This window comes from Pimephales promelas, chromosome 1, assembly GCF_988280905.1.
Source record: "Pimephales promelas chromosome 1, fPimPro1.hap1.1, whole genome shotgun sequence".
In the NCBI taxonomy this organism is placed as follows: Eukaryota; Metazoa; Chordata; class Actinopteri; order Cypriniformes; family Leuciscidae; genus Pimephales; species Pimephales promelas.
In genome coordinates, this window is record NC_142769.1 from 33,681,769 (window position 1) to 33,700,772 (window position 19,004).

At 37.5% G+C, this 19,004-nt stretch overlaps 1 protein-coding gene across 2 annotated transcripts in view; it reads left to right on the forward strand.

Annotated features, from left to right (window-relative positions):
• Positions 1–19,004, forward strand: part of map2k5 (mitogen-activated protein kinase kinase 5) — a 68,143-nt gene that overhangs the window by 7,459 nt on the left and 41,680 nt on the right. The window contains exons 4-12 of one of the 2 annotated variants that reach the window (XM_089129531.1): positions 862–931; positions 1,338–1,378; positions 2,208–2,275; positions 3,890–3,938; positions 7,942–8,006; positions 15,807–15,846; positions 17,172–17,240; positions 18,437–18,518; positions 18,630–18,691. In XM_089129531.1, coding sequence (XP_088985657.1) covers positions 862–931; positions 1,338–1,378; positions 2,208–2,275; positions 3,890–3,938; positions 7,942–8,006; positions 15,807–15,846; positions 17,172–17,240; positions 18,437–18,518; positions 18,630–18,691 — 546 coding nt within the window. Of the gene's footprint in view, positions 1–861; positions 932–1,337; positions 1,379–2,207; positions 2,276–3,885; positions 3,939–7,941; positions 8,007–15,806; positions 15,847–17,171; positions 17,241–18,436; positions 18,519–18,629; positions 18,692–19,004 lie in introns of both variants that reach the window. The other variant, XM_089129530.1, reaches the window with a different exon arrangement.

Below are 19,004 nucleotides of genomic sequence, written 5' to 3' on the forward strand. Positions count from 1 at the left end.
AAATATTGAATATTATAAAATATAATAAATGTAATTAATATACAACGTGAAGTATTTTATTGAAACTGCAAGTACAGTGCCAAAAAAACTTGAAATCTAGATTGCTTTAAGTTAAATTACTGTATTAACCGCATGGATTAATTAAAGAAAAAATAATTACACCAAAAGCTTGCCATGACATTAATAATATAATAAAAGGTTTATAAATGCCAGACTCCATTTCAGCCTATTATGCAGTGTAATTAATTAATAGGCAGCCGTTACTGGCAGATTGCTTTTACGTCAGGCTGAAATGAGAAAACTCTGATTGGGATGCGCCTGGCAGCCATTACAACGGATGAATTGATACAGAGGGTTTTAAAAAGATTACCTGTGCTGGGTGCCCGATTCATTTAGCGTCTTTTCTTTTCCCCCCAATACTGCAAGTGGCTCTGCGAGGAGGAGTATGTGACAGTAGTTTATTCTAGGGTTCAATTCTCGCTATTAACTAGATGCTTATTATCATGAATATTACTAGGATATTGGCTGTTTATTAGTACTTATAATTATAAAGCACATATTAATGCCTTATACTGCATAACCTTATTCTTCATCCCTTAATGCTACCCAATACCGAAACTTAAACATTACAAAAACTACCTTACTATTAATAGACAGTAAATGAGCAGTTTGAGGTAAAAGTTGAAGTAAATAGTGAATGTGTGTTCCCCATAGTGAAGCTTTTTTTTTTTTTTGGACTTAAGATTGCTTTGATACTCTGTGGGACTTTTTTTTCTCACATACTTTTGTTTTATTGATTTTTGTGAACTATTAAAAAAAGTAACTGGCCTGTTTTTTGTTTTGTTTGTTTATTCTCTACAGTACTGCAACACAGTTATGGAGCACCGCATCAATGGACTGTTACCTGAGCCTTTACAGATATTTCCACGAGGTGTGTAAAGTGTGTGTTTGTGTGTTGGGCCAAATTACAGTTTAACACTGCAACAGTAAACGTGCCTGAGGCCCAGCTAGAGCCTAGATCACTGTTGAAAACCCCATACTCAGCACTGCCCTGTTCACGTGTTTTCTGTTTAGCAAATCCCAAATTACTTCATGCTCAGTGGCTTCTGTGAGAGGAATAAATATCAGTTTGGTGAAGCAAATTCTTTCTGAATACATTCACATATGCATTATCCTTTATGGTATACTTATTAGCTCTCTAAGCTGTATTTCAATATGTTTTGTAAAGTTGCAGATAGACTAATTCTGACATTTTAAACATTTTCTGTAAAATATTCTGCTCATGCTCTTTTACTCTGGCCTCATTTGATCTACAATCTAGTCAATTTTCTTTTTAGCCGGTAAGACCCCAGGGAACCGCAACATACACGGCCTGAAGGTATGTGTCTCAATGATTGTTTCAGCAGAATTGGCCATGGATCCGTTATGCTGCGTACACTTATTGAAATGTCAATTGAAGTCAAGACTCTTTCTTTCTATCTGTCTCATTTTCTACCCCCTCAATGTTTTTCGTTGTATTTCTATCTGATTATTTGATAAACCGTTCAAAAATGTGCGGTCGGTGAAAATGAATTATCAGCATGCCATCATTGCTGAATATCATTGCTAAATAAAACATGTTAATTTCTTTAGCAAACAAAAAAACCCTCTTACTAACCCTAAAGTATTCAAGGGTAGTGTAGTTTCTATTTACTTAGATTGTATAATTGTTCGTTTTGAGCTTGTCTTGGTTCAATTCTGAATTAATTGGCTTGAAAAGGGTAAAAAAAAAGAAAAAAATGATCTAAATGAGGTCTTCATAGACACTAATTAAGAACAGAATCACTGCTTTACTGCACTACACTACGACCTACAGACCTCAATTAATCTACTTATTTATATAGTGACTCTCTTTGAGCTTTTTTCCTTCATTCTCCCACTGCGATCCGTTAGCGTGGCTCTGACAAGAAGCAGCTTCATACATCCTCTTTAATGACAAATAAAGGACGTGATGTTGATTCATTCTTTTTTTTTTAACCCAAGGATGTTCCCAGAGTTATATTTAATTTTGCCTGATAGATGAAGTGACCCCTTTCCTCAAGCCTCTCTCTTTATTTCTCTCGGTCTCCCCCACAAACGCCAATTAACCTTGCGGCCAAAACAGGCAGTTTGCTGTTGAATCACAGGTTAATTAGCACAGGGTTCTGATTGTCTTTGTTTGCCTGCAGGTGAACACGCGTCCCGAATCCTCGAGTGGCAGGAGCTCCTCTGCAGCTGATTCCCGGTCCAACGATAGGTAATACAATCCCTCAAGTTTTCTACATTGCTTGTTAAACAGCTTAAGGTTACCAAATATATTTCTAATCGGAGGAATCCGTTATCCATCATGGCAATGAACACCTCTTGCTGGCAACTACCTTGCTGCCGCTTGTGGCTTTTTTTTAACTAAATAGGGTTTTTTTTTTTTTTAAAATTAGGACTACCATTTGGTAGGTGGATTAACTTCTTGTTACACACTACCGTTATATAGTTTTGGCGCCATAAGTTTTTATTTTAATTTTTAAAAAAGTAATGAATACATTTATTAAGGACACATTCAACTGATCAAAAGTGACATCAAAGATGTTTATAATGTTACAAACTATTTTTATTGTTCATTTAATCTCTATTTATCAAAAATCCTGAAAAAATGACAGTTTCTACAAAAACTATTTAGCCATAAAACTGTTTTTAACATTAATGATAATAAGTTTGAGCTCCAAATCAGCATATTAGAAGATTAGAAGATGTTAAAAAAAACATGAGTGTTTTCACTAATTCATAAACATTATTAGGTCCATCAGCTTGACAGCAAGTCCCATCATTCAGCTTGTAACTGCGTCATAAACATACGCCTTTGTTATTGTTGGAAACTGCGCCCTCTTGTGGCCAAAAAAGTCACATATTGTAGCTTTAAGTCAAGTCATGTTTATTAATCGCCACGGACCAGTGTTTACTACCACTAGCAAACTTTTCCGGAAAGTTTGCTTAGGCAAGCTGTTTTGAACTTTCTAAACGAACTTCATTTTTGGCTGATTTTGTTTGAAATGATGTCATAGCTATTCTTTCATAGATTTCGCTTGAACTATATCGGGGCCTTAAGAGACTTCTCACAAAAACATCATCAACTTTTGAACATTAGTGTAAATTACCAAATTTAGTTCCTGTTTTTATGGATAATTGTGTCTAATTCTGGTGTCCTTGTGCTTAGGAAATAAGTATTAAAATAATTAAAAAGCAATTAAAGGAATTTATACAGATTTTTATACTTTTTTACAGATTAGCTATAGTAACAGGACAGTTTTCATGTGAATTTTTTTCTTCTAGTTTGTGGGTCACGTAAAAAAGCAAAAAAATCCCTTATTTTGGGGATGGATTCCAGGAAATCTCCCCTATTCTCAATGTTCAATGTTGACAGCTATGGACTGGATACGGTAAAAGTTTAATATATCAACTTGCTCCGCTGACTCCGCGCTATCCAATTGCGTGCGGAGAGAATTTGAAAGACAACCGTTTATCCTTCCCCTCGGAATGACCCCTGTCAATGATGAGTTCCCAGACCAAACATCTTGATGTAGGTCTGGCATGCCAGGCTAGTGTACTGCACCTTTAAAGGTGATATTCATTTTAATTATAAAGGTCTCAATGTAATTCCCTTTAATAAGAGACACTAACAGGAGCTGGTAGTCTTCATAGCCTAAACATACAGCAAAAACATTTTGTCAGTTATAATTGGATCTGGTCTGATATAATGGAAACCCCCTGGCACAGAACAAAGACCTGCAGTCTGAAGGCCAGTGTGTATGAGAATACATGCATCACTGCTGAATACACACACACAATTTCATACTTTTTATTTTTTCATCTGCAGTTTAAGAAAGTCTTCAGCTGAGCTTAAGAAGATTTTGACAAATGGACAGGTATAGTAGCCCTCTTTTCACATTACACACTTTATTTCTGCATATCTTTTTAGAAACACACACACATAATGCACAGTATCATCAGTAGTACCAATCAACCAGTGATGCTTCACTCATCCCATTTAAATTGTCAATTTACATTCTCTGTGTGAATGTGCAAACACATCTATTGATTGCAGATAACAGGCTGTTCACTGACCCTTTCTCTGTGGTATGGTTGAGATCTTTATCTTGAGTGTACAGAGCTGTGTCCTTTTGCTGCCCACCCTTCCTCCTTTCCCTGTCACCTCTTCTCCCCCCTCCACAGGCCCCTAGCTGACCAGTCTGTCAACTAAAGTGTGTCAGATAGACAATTAAGACAGTCACATCCCCTGTGACACCAGTAACATGCACAGTTAATAGATCACTAGCATCCTCTCACACACATGGTCTCTCTCTCTCTCTCTCTCTCTCTCTCTCTCTCTCTCTCTCTCTCTCTCTCTCTCTCTCTCTCTCACACATACACACACACACACACACACACACACACACACACACACACACACACACACACACACACACAATGTCTCTCTCCTGCACTTCAGCCTAATCAAATGTCCTGTATAAAATCAAATGGCCCCTGTAGTCGGGGTGAGGCCTGTCAGCAGAGCATTGGCTTCACATCAGGTCCAGTTCACAAGGGGAAACACTTCCCCTACAATACACACAATACACACACACAACACTGACTAACCAGTCGTATTAGCAATCACAAACAAATGACTTGGATTGGATTGTTCATGTATATAATAATGATACTATTATTATTTGTTAATGAAAAATGCTGCTGTTAAAAATAATAATAATAATAACAACACTAATTATTATAATGCTATGTTATACTGCAGAGTTACCACACAATACAAATATTAAAGTAAAAAAAAAAAAACTGTATTAGTGCAACTTTCATGAAGTAAAATCACTAAAAGCCTTCTTTCCGCTAGAAGAAAAATAGTCCCTGACCGTGAACAGCAACAACGTTCCAATGTGTAATATGCATGAAAGCTCAAATAAAAACAACAGAGGAACTGCAGTGTTGCGCAGTGATAAATAGAACCGTTGGGTCAAGCGGACATAGCCGTGTTTTATCATGAATAAAGCACAGTCACCAATCAGAATCAAGGATTGGAACTAACCGTTTTATGATTGTATATAATGTTATTATATTATATTGTTATCGTTGTTTATGATGATGATGATAATAATAATGCTTTCATAAGTAAATATCTTGTTTGCTTTTCTACAGTTTTGTAAAAGAAGAATGCGTCACATCAGATGTAACAATACCCTGTTATATTGTGGTACAAGTGTTGCGAATTAGCCTTGGCTATAGACCATTTCACAAGATGTAAACAACACTGGTCCAGAAACAATTCCTGTTTCAGTTTGTAACTGTTTTCTTTATTTCACATGTAAAGAAAACATCTTAAAGATGTTGGTTTAACTTTTTATTCAGTTTTAAATGTTCTGTTGGTTGTATTTTATCCCAGCTTTTATGTAGTGTTAAAAAACTGAAACAGGAAGTGCTTCTGGACCAGTGTTGTTTACATCTTGTGAAATGGTCTATAAACACTGTGATACAGGCATCGGATTGTTCTTTATGTAATAATCTATGTTTTTTTTGTATCTGTCTCTATTCAAATAAACAATAAATAAAATAAATAAATATGTAAGAAGTAATTGATGACGAGCCATTAAATTATTAGAAAAATAACGTTGGAACATCTTTGCTGTGCATTGTTTTTCTAATAATCCAAGGGTCCAGAGTCAATTATTCAGCTTATACTAGGTGATTGCCATGCCTCAAGACATTGTTCAGATCTTCCCTTTTTTTTGTTTACGTTTTTGTCCTTAAAACCTTGTGTGTTGGACTAATTTATTCATTTTAATTTATTTTAGTGTCCTTGTTACATGTGGCATGTTGCTGTAGTAGTTGCTATAAATTGTGCATAATTACATACAAGTAACCCTAAAACAAACCCTCACCCTTGTAGGAAACTTAGAAGCAAAGACGAGAGACTCATTTGTATGTTCAGCAAGAATCTTTGAGAACACAAGCTGTGGGTAGCTGCAGTCATCAAGTCTAACTAAGGCAGTGAACAACACTGTAGTTTATATAGATTTTAGGAGGCAGTGCTTAAAAATGGTAACAAAGCACCTGGCTGACTTTAAACAAAGCATGCAAATGAAGTATCCATGTACTGTATAGGAACCCGCCCCAGACTCTAGTGTTACCAGTCCTAATTCAATCAGCATAACTATTCAAGAATTGGACAGGGTCTCCAAGAGCCATTAAAGACAAAGGGTGAGAGTCTCAGTTATTTGTTATTTGACTTAAAGAGAACAGGACTGGCAGGAACCTCAGTCTTTTTTGCTAATCTGATGTTCTCATCTTTACCTTAATTGCTAAATACAATGTACTTCCCTTTAGTTTTTCATTTGACATTTGAGGATGTAGGATCAGCAAATCTTAAACAGATTGCTAAATTTGTAATCCCACACCCTACAAGTAGTTAATGTGCTTACATTGAAATTAATAATTTGATACAATGGAATTATTGTGTACATACATGTTTTTACATTGTACTTATATTTTAAAAATACCAGCATGTAATTACAGATGTAATTAATTTATGTAATTACATCTGTAATTACACAGCTGACCCATCCCTTACACTTAAACCCACCCTTAAACCTACCCATACCACCACACCTGTCCCTAACCTTACCCGTATCACACCTCATAGCACCAAAAGTGATTTACAATACAACATGAGCACAATAAGTACATTGTACTTATTTTTAAATGTAAGTACATAGTACTTAAAGCCACTTAATATAAAGTGGGACCAATTATGGTAACTCATTACTTAAATGTATAATTACACTGTGACACAGACACTTTCAAATAGTCTAAACCTAATTTTTACAAATTGTAAAATGTAATTTTAGTGCTAGGAACAGAGACTTGAGCCACTAATATGCAGACTATGCAGTTATTAGAGAGAGATCGTCAGTAGAGTCTCTACTAATAGTGAAGTCTAAGTTTGCGCCATTGCCACCTCGATACTGAGAAATATCATGTTGTGAAAAGAATTGTGGTTTTGAACTCCATTCTAATGTCAATGATTGAGTGGGAGTTAATTTGTTGACTGGATGAATCGGTTCAAAGCTGAAAATCTGAAAATCCTCTGTGGCTGGAATTGGCAACTGCATTTACAGGTCAGGTCAGGAGATTACCAGATTGAGCTTCCACTGCGTTTTTCTGTTTCGTCATCCTCAGAGATACTATTGGCCCTATGGAATCTGCAGCTGGATGTTACAGAGCCCTTATGTTACGAAAACACATAATGGTCCAACCACTTTCTTAACTTAAGGGCTTTGTTGCAACTGGGCTCTGATGTCCTACTCACACTCACAGGCTGAAAACCTGAAACTCTGAGAGTTTAGATCCCACAGCATGTATTTTATTGTTGTATTAAAAAGAAATCAAGAGTTTGGAATAAAGATGGAGGGCGTTCTAGTGTGCATAAAACTGACTGCACCTTAAAACATACTGGTCCCTCAGGCCTCTTGGTGTCAGAAGGGCATGTATTGTATTACCATTTTGACAGCTTTTATCAAAGTTGAACATGACAGTATAGGCAAACAAATCATCATTAAACTTCCTATCACTCCTAACTACTGTCACCTTTTTATATATTAGACAGAAAATGTTGTATTGATCCTCCTTTTTTGTAGCTACTGAACTCCCAATGACCTTTCAGTGGGATTTCTGAGGTTTTTTTTTTTTTTTTTTTTTTAGAAAACTTCTTTCTTTCTTTCTTTCTGAACACTGGCACACATACTAACTTACTTTTGAAGATACTTTACTTTTTTTAGATTTTGCTCTCCTTAGAATAAAACAGTATCTAGAGGGGAATTTCTTTCTCAGTTTTTATTTTTATTTTCTTTGTTTGTTTAGATAAATGAACATGACCTCCAGTACCAGGAGCAGCTCGGCCATGGAAATGGTGGAACTGTTTACAAGTGAGTGCTGCTCTCGTGTTTTGAGATTTTAATTAGACCGTTTGTGATCAGCCTTTTCAGAACCATACAATCTATAAGTTGTCTGGACTCATTTTCTGATTAATTTGACATGGTTTATGATTTCAGACATCCCTCAAAACCTTTTTAATGTTGACAAATGGTCTGTGTGCTTTTGTGGATAACCCAAACACTCATCATATTCTTCTAATACTGGAGGAGCACCTCTGTGTTGTTGGAAATTGTTCAACCATTTTAAAAAAGCCAATACTGCAACCCAAACATAAATGCAGTCTGACAAGCTCAGCACTAAATGTGTTTGCCTAGAATAATTTTTTCCCCTCAAACAAAAGAAAGTGCTGAATATTGTATTCATCTCCTAATTCAAACCATTTCCCCTTTTTTTCTCTCTTTTAAGTGATGGATACGAAATACAGCTTGTCTGAACAGATGTTTCTGTATGAAACATCCATTAAAAATCAATGCAAAATTTGATCTCGCATAGCAAAAAGGATGTGTAATGTGTTCTAAAATACTGTGGTATTAGGAATTTATTTATTTATTTATTAATTCTTTGTTTTTCACTGCATATTCATGATCTTTAAAGAAAGGAAACATTCACTGTTATCGTGTTTCCTGCTCAGACTGACAGCTGCAGTGCAGTACAGGTAGCGGGAGGTGTAATGTAATGTAATATAATCTCTGATGTGGCTCGTAGGGAAATTTCGGCCAGTGTCCCATCCATCTCCACAGCTGTCCTCGATCACCTCTGCTGTGCTTGCTCATGTCTACAGACACTTTATGCAAAACACACACCTTTGTGACCATCAGACTGCATACAGGATGGTGCCAAGGGTATTTGCTTAAATTGCTTTTCTTAAGAATAAATAATTTTTTTTTTCTGTAAAGCTTTAACCTAACCTGCACCCCTCGATGTTGTGTTACTGTGTTTATAGTAGTGTTTATAACCCTGCGCCTCTCTTACGTATCCAAGAAAAGATCAAGTTAACCAAACATTCTTATATTCATAGACTGAAATTCTGAATTTTTGGTCGGTACAAACCAAGTGAACACATAATTAATGTAATCATGTATAGTTTTGTTCAATGAGGACGTCAACCTGCCTATGCACAATACCAAAATACAGTTTAATTGGACACAGCCTGACAAAAGATGGATTTCTCCTTGCTTTTATATATACATATTTTGTATAAATGCACACGCATGCATATATATATATATATATATATATATATACATAGATATGTGTGTTTATATATACAAAATAATTATACACAGTACACGCATTATGTAAACACAAACCTTTATTTTGGATGCAATTTTAATCACGATTAATCGTTGCTCAATGCACGATTGTCAAAATAGCTGGCAACAAAAGTGAGTACACCCTAAAAGATAATAGCTGTACGTCGTTTAACCATGCAAAGCCACATGTCCTATTCATCATGTTCATGTTTTTTCATTTTCTCATACTGACCACTGGATGTTCAACATAACTTTTTAAGGATTTGAGAATTAGAATTGTTGCTCACCACAAAGTAGATCTAGGCTATTAGGAGATTGGCAACACACTGAAACTGAGTTACAGAACTGGCCAGGGTCACACAGAGGTTTTCCAAGACTGGTTCCACTCGTAACAGGCCTCTCGTGGGTCAATCAAAGAAGTTGAGTCCTCGTGCTGTGCGTCAGGTGCAGAAGATGGCTTCAAAAAACAGATGAACAGTGTATGATTCGGGCACCATTACAAGTCAGATTTGATCAGAACATATGTTTGGAAGACGAAGATGTGGAGATGAGTTGTTGAGGATCTGTGTCGATGAGGCCGGCACTTAAGAAAGAGTTGGGAGGGGTCCAGGCGCAGGTCCACCATAGAGGCTCCCTCGGGACAAACAGAGAGTAATATTAGCGTAGACACCATCCTTCTTATGATGTACCAAGTACATCAGGATTTACAGGACGTGTTCCCGGTTCCGGCTGATCTAAACTATGCAATGTTTAGATGGCTGTTACGCCAGCAGCCATATCACGCTGAGGCCCAAGCCTGGTTGCCTACTTAAGCTAAGCTGGGCTGAGCCTGGTTAGTACCTGGATGGGAGACCTCCTGAGGAAACCAGGTTCCTGCTGGAAGAGGTGTTAGTGAGGCCAGCAGGGGATGCTCACCCTGTGGTTTGTGTGGGTCCTAACGCCCCAATATAGTGACGGGGACACTATAATGGTAAGGGAAGCTTTATCATTTGCTTATCTCTTATTATATCTGTTTTTTTGTTGAACATCAATTACTTTTTTAATCTGACGTTTTTTGGATATCCAAATTCGGGGAACAGTCACAGTCTCTATATGATATCTAGGTGAAAGAGCCTCTATGTGATGGGATTTATCTGACCTTGGTGATGCGAAGCTGCTAGCAGACGGTCAGTTTAGCCAGTCTGTCTGCATCCTGACCTGGTGCCAAATTTGTCATGTTTTAGCTATAAGACTATGAGCCAAATTACTTGAGAGAAGAGCAGCACCATCCCAGGAGGGAGGGGTGAATTCCATCTCTTTTCGACAGGTCAGGCTTGCCCCAGAAACATTTCCAATTGTCTATGAATTCTACATTATTTTGCGGACTTTTGCTGTACTAAACATATGACGTGACGCAGGTAACAGTAACAGGACAAGACATTACTCACCGTGTTTGTATACTGATTCTTACTCGGCGTATTTGGTGACTGGTTCTTATTCACCTGGGCTTTTTATGAACTCAAAGGCGTGGGTTCGTGAGTGGAAATAAACACATAAATTAGACAGGCTAGCGATGATTATTGTGCTAACAATAACGGAAGCTAGCGGTGTAAGGTTAATCTGAGATGTTGGGTAAGATGTAGACTATTTAGTAGTATAAACAACCAGAAATGGTTCAAAACAGAAAGAAAAACAAAGCTTAAATGAAGTTTAGACGCAGCGTACAGCCTTGAAGCAAACAAACACACAGCACAGCTTGAAGCAAGGCAGACAGGAGCAATCGATCCGAGGCAGACAGGAGCAATAAATGCCAAGCATGTGTGGCGAGTACCAAGAACATTGTGTCTTACCTACAGTCAACAATGGTGGGGGTAGCATCATGGTCTATGGCTGCATAAGTGCTGCTGGTACTCGGGAGCTGTGCTTTATTGAGGGAAACATGGATTCCAACATGTACTGTGACATTCTGAAGTAGAACCTGATGCCCTCCCTTCAGAAACTGGGCCGAACGGCATTATAACAACCCCAAACACACCGCCGAGATGGCAACTGCCTTGCTGAGGAAGCTGAAAGTGATGGAGTGACCAAGTATGTCTCCAGACCTGAAACCTATTGAGCTCCTGTGGGGCGTCCTCAATCAGAGGGTTAAGCGCCCTGTGTCTAACAGTCATCATCTCCGTGATGTCATTGTGGAGAAGTGGAAGAGGATCCCAGCAACAACCTGTGCAGCTCTGGTGAACTCCATGCCCAGGAGGATTAAGACAGGGCTAGATTACAATGGTGATCACACAAAATATTGACACTTTGGACATAGTTTTCTGTTCACTTACTTTTTTTGTTGTACTTACTTTTATTTTCAACTATTTTGACAATAATGGCTGATTGTTGAGTTATTTTAGGAGGACCGTAAATATATACTGCTATACAAGCAGCATGATTACTTTATGCATGACTAGCACTGACTACTCTAAAATCTATCAAGTTGCATTTCTGTAGTATTTTCCCTTGAGAAGATATACTAAAATGTTTACACTTCCCTTTGTACACTCTGCACCTGCGCACCTCTCTTTTTGGCTTTCTTTTCAGGTGAGGTGATCATCTGGTCATCTCAGGTTAGATGGCATAGAGAAACCGATGGAGAGAACTGTCTGGCCGGCATTGGCCGCTGTAACCGAAACCTGTTTGTGTGGTTGCGTGCGTGTGTGTTCGTCTGCAAACGCACATGCATTCGATGGCTGTCTTCGAGAGGTCCATGAATACTGCATGACAGAGCTTTCATTACCTTGGGCTCTGGAGTGTAAATAACAAACAGAGAATAGGGACACGTTTACGGGGGTCAGGACCACACGTCACTACGCTCTGACCATGCGTCTGTCAGTCTTGAATCATCCCTGCATGACTACCCAGCAGGGTCAAAGTTCAAGGAGTTTAGCTGAACTTTGCAAATGGGCTTAGTAGGATCCATTACTGTTTAGGATGTCCTGAAGCGACCATTAAGACAACATCATTGGTTGGGCTGGCAAACTTGGCATCAGTAAGTAATCATTTAGCAAATGCTTTTATCCAAAGCAACTTATAGCATACATATTACACAGATAATCCCTATGGAAAGACCTAAGGTTAAGTGTCTTGCTCAAGGGGACAATAGTGATGGTTTATGACTCACTACATGCATGATGTGGAACTCACAATTGTGGTCTGCCTTCCGATAATCAGGCCTGAGCTATACCAGAGACAATTTATACAGAGACATGCCACTTCATCAATCCTTAATACAACTATATAGGGAAAACCCATAACACCAAAGATGGCGGTTGTATGCACATGCCCTGCCCCTCCCGCTGGAAAGCCAATCGTCTGCTTTTAACAGTCAAGCCGGGAAACATTTCACATGCGCACAGTTGACGTTTGCAACAGTGGAAAATATGTTACTGTTTGAAAAGGCGGCAGATTTGATGTCTGTTAGTTGTGTAAATATCAGACATCCCAAGTCTGCCAGAAGTTCCAGGTGTCCCCCGCGGATTGATAGCGGCTCCCTGATGACCACAAATTAGTTCAAATCTCCCGGAATCTAGAGCGAGCGAGCAGTAGCGCGCGCACGACAGAGAGCGAGAGAACACTTGCGCATGCACAGTAAAAGTGTAATCTGTGGGGAAAAAAGGCATTTTAAACCTTATTTTGGAGTAAAGTCATCAAACTTTTTCAGTGATTTTTATCATATTTTATTACTGTTTCTATACAAGCAGTGTTTATGTCCCGGTGACCAGTGAAAGTGCAGTTCTGAGTCTCTGCCCATTCATTTAGATAGTAGCCCTGTCTTCTTCGTCCGAAATAGAGCATCACAGTCCTGCCCAAAGCTGGTGCTGGAAGTAAAAATTCAATACAATTTGTCCATTGACATTGGAGATATAAGCCATAAAAATGTAACCATACATGGTAGACTTAAAACCAGCTTTTGCTCTACTAAGTGATTGTATATGCTCATATAAACGGCAAAAGTTCACCTTGTTTTAAGATAAATGCCTTTTATTCACGATGAATTGGATAAGTACTTCATTACCCACAATCCTGAACAATCTCACAGTGATGCATCTGATTGTTGGAAGTCGTGTCACATGTCTGAAACCCAGCAAAGGAACGTGACAGACTGAAGATAGTGTAATGACGTAGGGCTAAGTTCATTGGTCGCACATCTGAGATGCCCCCGCGCCATTGGATGTGCAGTTGCCGCAGCACAGCCTATGAGTGAGCTAGATGCTCAATGTTTTAGCATGTGGAGCTGTAAATGCGTTTGCTTCAGTAAATCGAGGAAAAGGAGTTTCCCTGCACATTCACTATATAAAATTCACTGGAGGAAAATGTTCACGTGGCCGTCGTCAGATTTGGAAGTCACTCAAAAGGGTGGCTTCAGTCCACTTTAGTGAGGCGCGGTGGTTTATGGGAGGAGTAGTTCCTTTGCTCGGAAATGAAAATATGTACACAGGCTTGTACCCTTGACTTTTTTTTTTGGATTTTCTCTTAGATTTTTCACTGGAAATGATATGTTGAGTTCAGCCGTAGCTGGTTATCCTCAGAAATGCTCTAATACTCTTTAGATATGGATTTTACAAAATGTCAATGGGAGAAATGAATAGGTTTTGTTTTGTTTTGAGATTTAATTGATGCAATTGTTTTGTCTCAAGATTCACATCAGTAATGTTTTCTTTGTGCGGAATGTGATCTTCCTGGCTTAATCTAAGCCCTGTCTGTGATACCAGGTCTTTAAGATTGAATTTTCTGTACATATTAATTTAATAATATGTGATCCCAAAAAGCACATATTGGGTGTATCACTGGCCATCTCCGTATCTTGTATGTCTCAGAATCTTCCGAAGTGTAAAGTGTACCTGCAGAGTACTCTGAGGTGAGATGGGATCGAGTGTCGTCGCCCTAAATGAGGGAAGTTAGCCGTCGCGTCACTTAGAGCGACATTAATTAAAGGCTTGCTGGAGTTACGAGGTGTCTGGAGCTGTAACAAGATCAGCCATCTATTTCCCATAAATCACATGCACTGTCTCAAACACAAACCATTACGAATTTGTTTACTTTAGATGTATACGCAACTACTTACGGAGCGCCACAATCAAATCTTTTTCTTTTTTCTTTCTTTTGTTTGTTTCTTTCGTGTTCATACACACATACAGTGTGCCTGTGTTGTTGAGTCCACCCTCGTTTGGCAGCTGTCTGTTGTTATAGTATATTATCTGGTGGAATGGACCGTGTCGTGGGTTATTGTAACCCAAACCCTCTTCAGCACCTACTGCAGTAACCAGATCCACTGCTCGGAATGAGCAAGGATCATAATTAAATAATTGTGGCTTTGCCGTTAATTCGACCTGTAACAGGAGGCCTGTCTGGGAGAGCTCACGCTGAAATGGGAACGGAGCTGATAACGCTCCACAGCTCAGAATGTCTGAGGTTTCGCAGGTGACTGACTCAGGGTTGACCTCACCTGCATATGACACTTAGGATGAGGACACCCCTCCTTGAGCTCTTTTTTGAAGCGATTAAGATGCTGATAATCTGTAAATAAATTCTAATGTTTAAAAAGCACCTGAGTGTCTTACTTGGTCATATAGATGTACATCTCAGGTTGCTGAGATAAAACAACAACAAAAAAAAACAACAAAACTGAACGTAAGTTCCATCCTAGAGATGTCAGTTATTGAATGTTTATCCTTGAATTTTTTTTGTGTAGTGTGGCCTCAAAAATATTTGGACACTTTTAATATGTTTAAATGTGTTGGATAACAAATATATAATAGGTAGATCTTTTAAATATCAAAGTCAAGTTTATTTTTTATATAATACTTTGGGGCCAATAAGATATTGTAATATTTTTTAAAGAAGTTTATTAGGCTGCAGTTCAGAAATGATAAAAATACAATAAAAACAGGAATATTGTGAAATATTCACAAGAAAAACTGTTTTCTACCTGGATGTATTAATTCCTGTGATGGCAAGGCTGAATTTTTAACAGCCATTACTTCAGTGTCACATGATCACATTGTTCTGCCCAAACAAATACATGATGTTGGCTAACTACATGTTTTGTATAGAACTGTATATCTGACATATGGATAACATCTAACAATCTTATAACCGATAGCTCTAAATTGTAATGTAGAAACATGTATTTTCTGTAAATCTGAAGTTATCCTTCAGATATTATAATATAAGATATTATAATATATATAAGTTATGCTGATTTGGTGGTCAAGAAAAAATTCTTATCAATTTTGAAAACACTGCTTATTTTTTGTGGAAACTGATATATGTATACTTTGATGAGTAGAAAGTTTAGAACATCATTTATTTGAAATACAAATCGTTTGTAACATTGTAAATGTCATTTACTATCATTTTTAATCAATTAAATGCCCTTGCTCTTAAAAAAAAAACTCACTGCACCCAAGATTTGAACGTTAGTGTGTGTATATATACATTTTTTTACTGTGTGTTTTGCTTGTTTATTAATCTATGAATTGTCATTAATCATAAATCATCCTTTTTTGACAGAGCTTATCATTTGCTTGGGAAGAGAATTGTAGCAGTGAAGGTAAGAACAATACAAAAGTCAATAAGCTTTAGAACCTTAAGCAACATTAAGTGAAAGGAATTCACTGATGCTCTTTACTAACTTTTCTAATAAAATATTTTGTACATGTTTTGTAGATTGCATTTTGGTTTATTGTTCAGAATTACTTGGCTCACATAGAAAACCATGAAAACATACCAAAGACCCAACATATGATATTAAAACTCACATTCAACTAATGGGAATAATAAGAACATCAGACAGCCAGTTAAAAAAAAAAAAAAAAAAGCAGTGGAGAAGAGATGAACTCGGGGAGCAAGACCTCAGCGGGTCTGTTACATGTAGACTTTACTGCGGCAGGATGCAGTGAATGATTGCTGGAGATCTTAATAGTTCTCTGTTAAAGAGCAAATCCAGCACTCGTGCACGCACCGCCACACTTAAGCATGTTCGAGATCCTGTGGCCCTCATACGACACAGAGTCTCTTTCTTTTTCCATCTTAGCTGTTCTTGGTTATGTCACTTCTTCCATTCTTTTCTCACATTTTATCCCTCTCCCTCCCCTCTCTCGTCATCCTCATTTACATCTGTTTAGTTATCCTCTCACTTCTCTTATATCTTATCTCCTATCTGTCCTCCTTTCCTTTCATTTCTTCTGCTGTGTCTGCTCATCTTTCCGTCTGCGCACTGCCTGGGTTTGCTCGAGCAGGGCTATCTATTTGGCTAAGGCTGTAAGTGATCTCTGCTGAGCTTTAACTGTGTGGCCTTGCCTTACTGCCTTACCTGTAATCAATTATTTCAGTGGGAGGCTGATAATCTAGCCTTAACTAAAGAAGCATTTTAGTCGCTGCTTCTAGTTGCTGCTTCATTACAAAAGTAGGGACGCGAGAGAGCAAATGCCTTGGTCGTAACAAACACGACCGTTTAGTTCAAAACTTTTGTAATATTGGATGAAAATACAGCCTTGGAATATATTTTTGCTATTTTAATTGGCAGACCATTGATTTTCCTGTCAATGCTGGTTGAAGAGAACACTCTTTGAGCATGTCTCAAGCATCCATTCGCAAACTCAAAGTGAGCTGAAACAGAAGTATTGAGGAAGTTCATGTAGATGATTAAAATCAGAAAAGTTGTATTTACCTGATGTAAAATAGTTGGAAAAAAGGAATTACACTGGTGGGCAAAGAGTCTAGAATTGCATTTGTGTGTTTGATATCATTTATTTAGCTTAAGAGTTCTGTTTGGATGTAAATGGTTTGTAAATAAGTGCTTATGCATTAAATAGTTCAGAAAGTTTCATTTGAGTGTGTGGCAGTTCAAACGATGACCTTGTGCTTGTATTCCAGGTTATTCCTCTCGACATCACGGTGGAGCTGCAGAAGCAAATCATGTCAGAGCTTGAGATCCTTTATAAGGTCTGAACCTTATGATTGGTTACTTGATTACTTAATCTGCATCTATATGATATTATTTTCAATGCAGTTCAGTCCTCTTTTCAGTGGATAGATTGCAGTGACATATTTTCGAAAATGTGTGTGATCAGCTACGTGAAATACTGTATTCCCTCTCAATTCCTCTAAATTTAGAGGATTTTGCTCTTAAGCACTCAATTGTCGCTTTGTTAGCTTTCTCTCATTGAAGGTGTCAAAACTGAGAGATGGTGAATGAGGGAGAGATGGATATAGCCTTGAAAGTTACAAATAACATGCAAAAAAATTTTGGGGTCCTTATTCAGGTGGATACCACATTCATTTAGAGCTGTGTGGGGTTTCAGCTTTCAGATTAGGTGTATTTGAGGTGTATGACTGTGATAAGTATGAAAGAAGTGTCATGAATTATTCAGGGATCAGTGCCTATGTAGTTTAGTCCATCTGCTCCAGTAACCTGCTCTGACAACAGCTGCTAGATAGACTTTAATTGATACCAATCACTCTTTGCAGAAACAAGCCAATCACATCGAATAATTAGCCAGTTCCACATATTGAATGAAATATATGGTGTCATTAGAATCACATGGCTTACATAAATAACTACAAACCAAACACTTAATGAAAACAATTAGTCTCATCTTTTCATCAGTGGTACATTTTTCTTAATAATAACAACGTATCTTTGACAACCATCAGGTGAATCATGCAAATTAGTCAATAAACGGTTTGCCCAAAGGTATAAATACATTTTTTTTTCATAACCTTAAAGAAATGTTCATATTATTCATTCCATTGCCCTAAACTAGCACAGATTTCTCATTCTACAAATGATCATACTCTACCATTTAAACGTTTGGGTTCAGTAATATTTAATTAAAAAAAAAAGAAATTAATACCTTTATTCAGCAGGGACACATTAAATTGATCACAAGTGACAGAAATGGTAATTATGATGTTATAAAATATTTCTATTTCAAATAAATGCTTTTCTATTTTCTTAATGCTTTATATTCATCAAAGAATCCAGTGGATTTAAATGGGAATAATAATTCCCTGTGCTGTGCTTTTGATCAAAAAAATGTGCACTATCAAATAAATAGTGCACATTTTTGATAAAGTTAGTGATAGTGATAGTGAGTTAGTGATTTGTGATGGTGCTGATATATTTGTGTTGTTTACAGTGTGATTCTCCATACATCATAAAGTTCTACAGTGCTTTCTTTGTGGAGAACAGAATATCGATATGCACTGAGTTTATGGATGGTGAGTCTCATCTGCTTTGACATTGTCAAATCTCTGGGAGGCAACATTTGTACAGGTAGAGATCATTCAGCATTTCTACAAATTTAATTGAATTATTTGTTTTTGATGTAGGAGGCTCTCTGGATGTCTATTGGAGAATCCCAGAGCATGTTTTGGGCAGGATTGCTGTTGCAGTAAGTCATTTCAAGTCTTGAAGCTGTTGTCGAGTAAGCATATTTAGAAAACTGGAAGATATCGGCATATCCGAGAATGTTACAGCTCAGACTCCTGTGTGAATGTGCTCAACTGTTGCTCTAGGCAAAACACCGTTGTGCCACCCCCACTTCACACTCACAATTAAAACACGATCTTTGAGATGCATGTGAAAGACTGGACATTTTTATTGATAAGATTGCACTAAAATTAAAAGCATTTTTTCAGATTTTTTTACATGTATTTTTTTCATTCTGCAACGTAAAACATCTGCACACAACCTTTGTATCATAT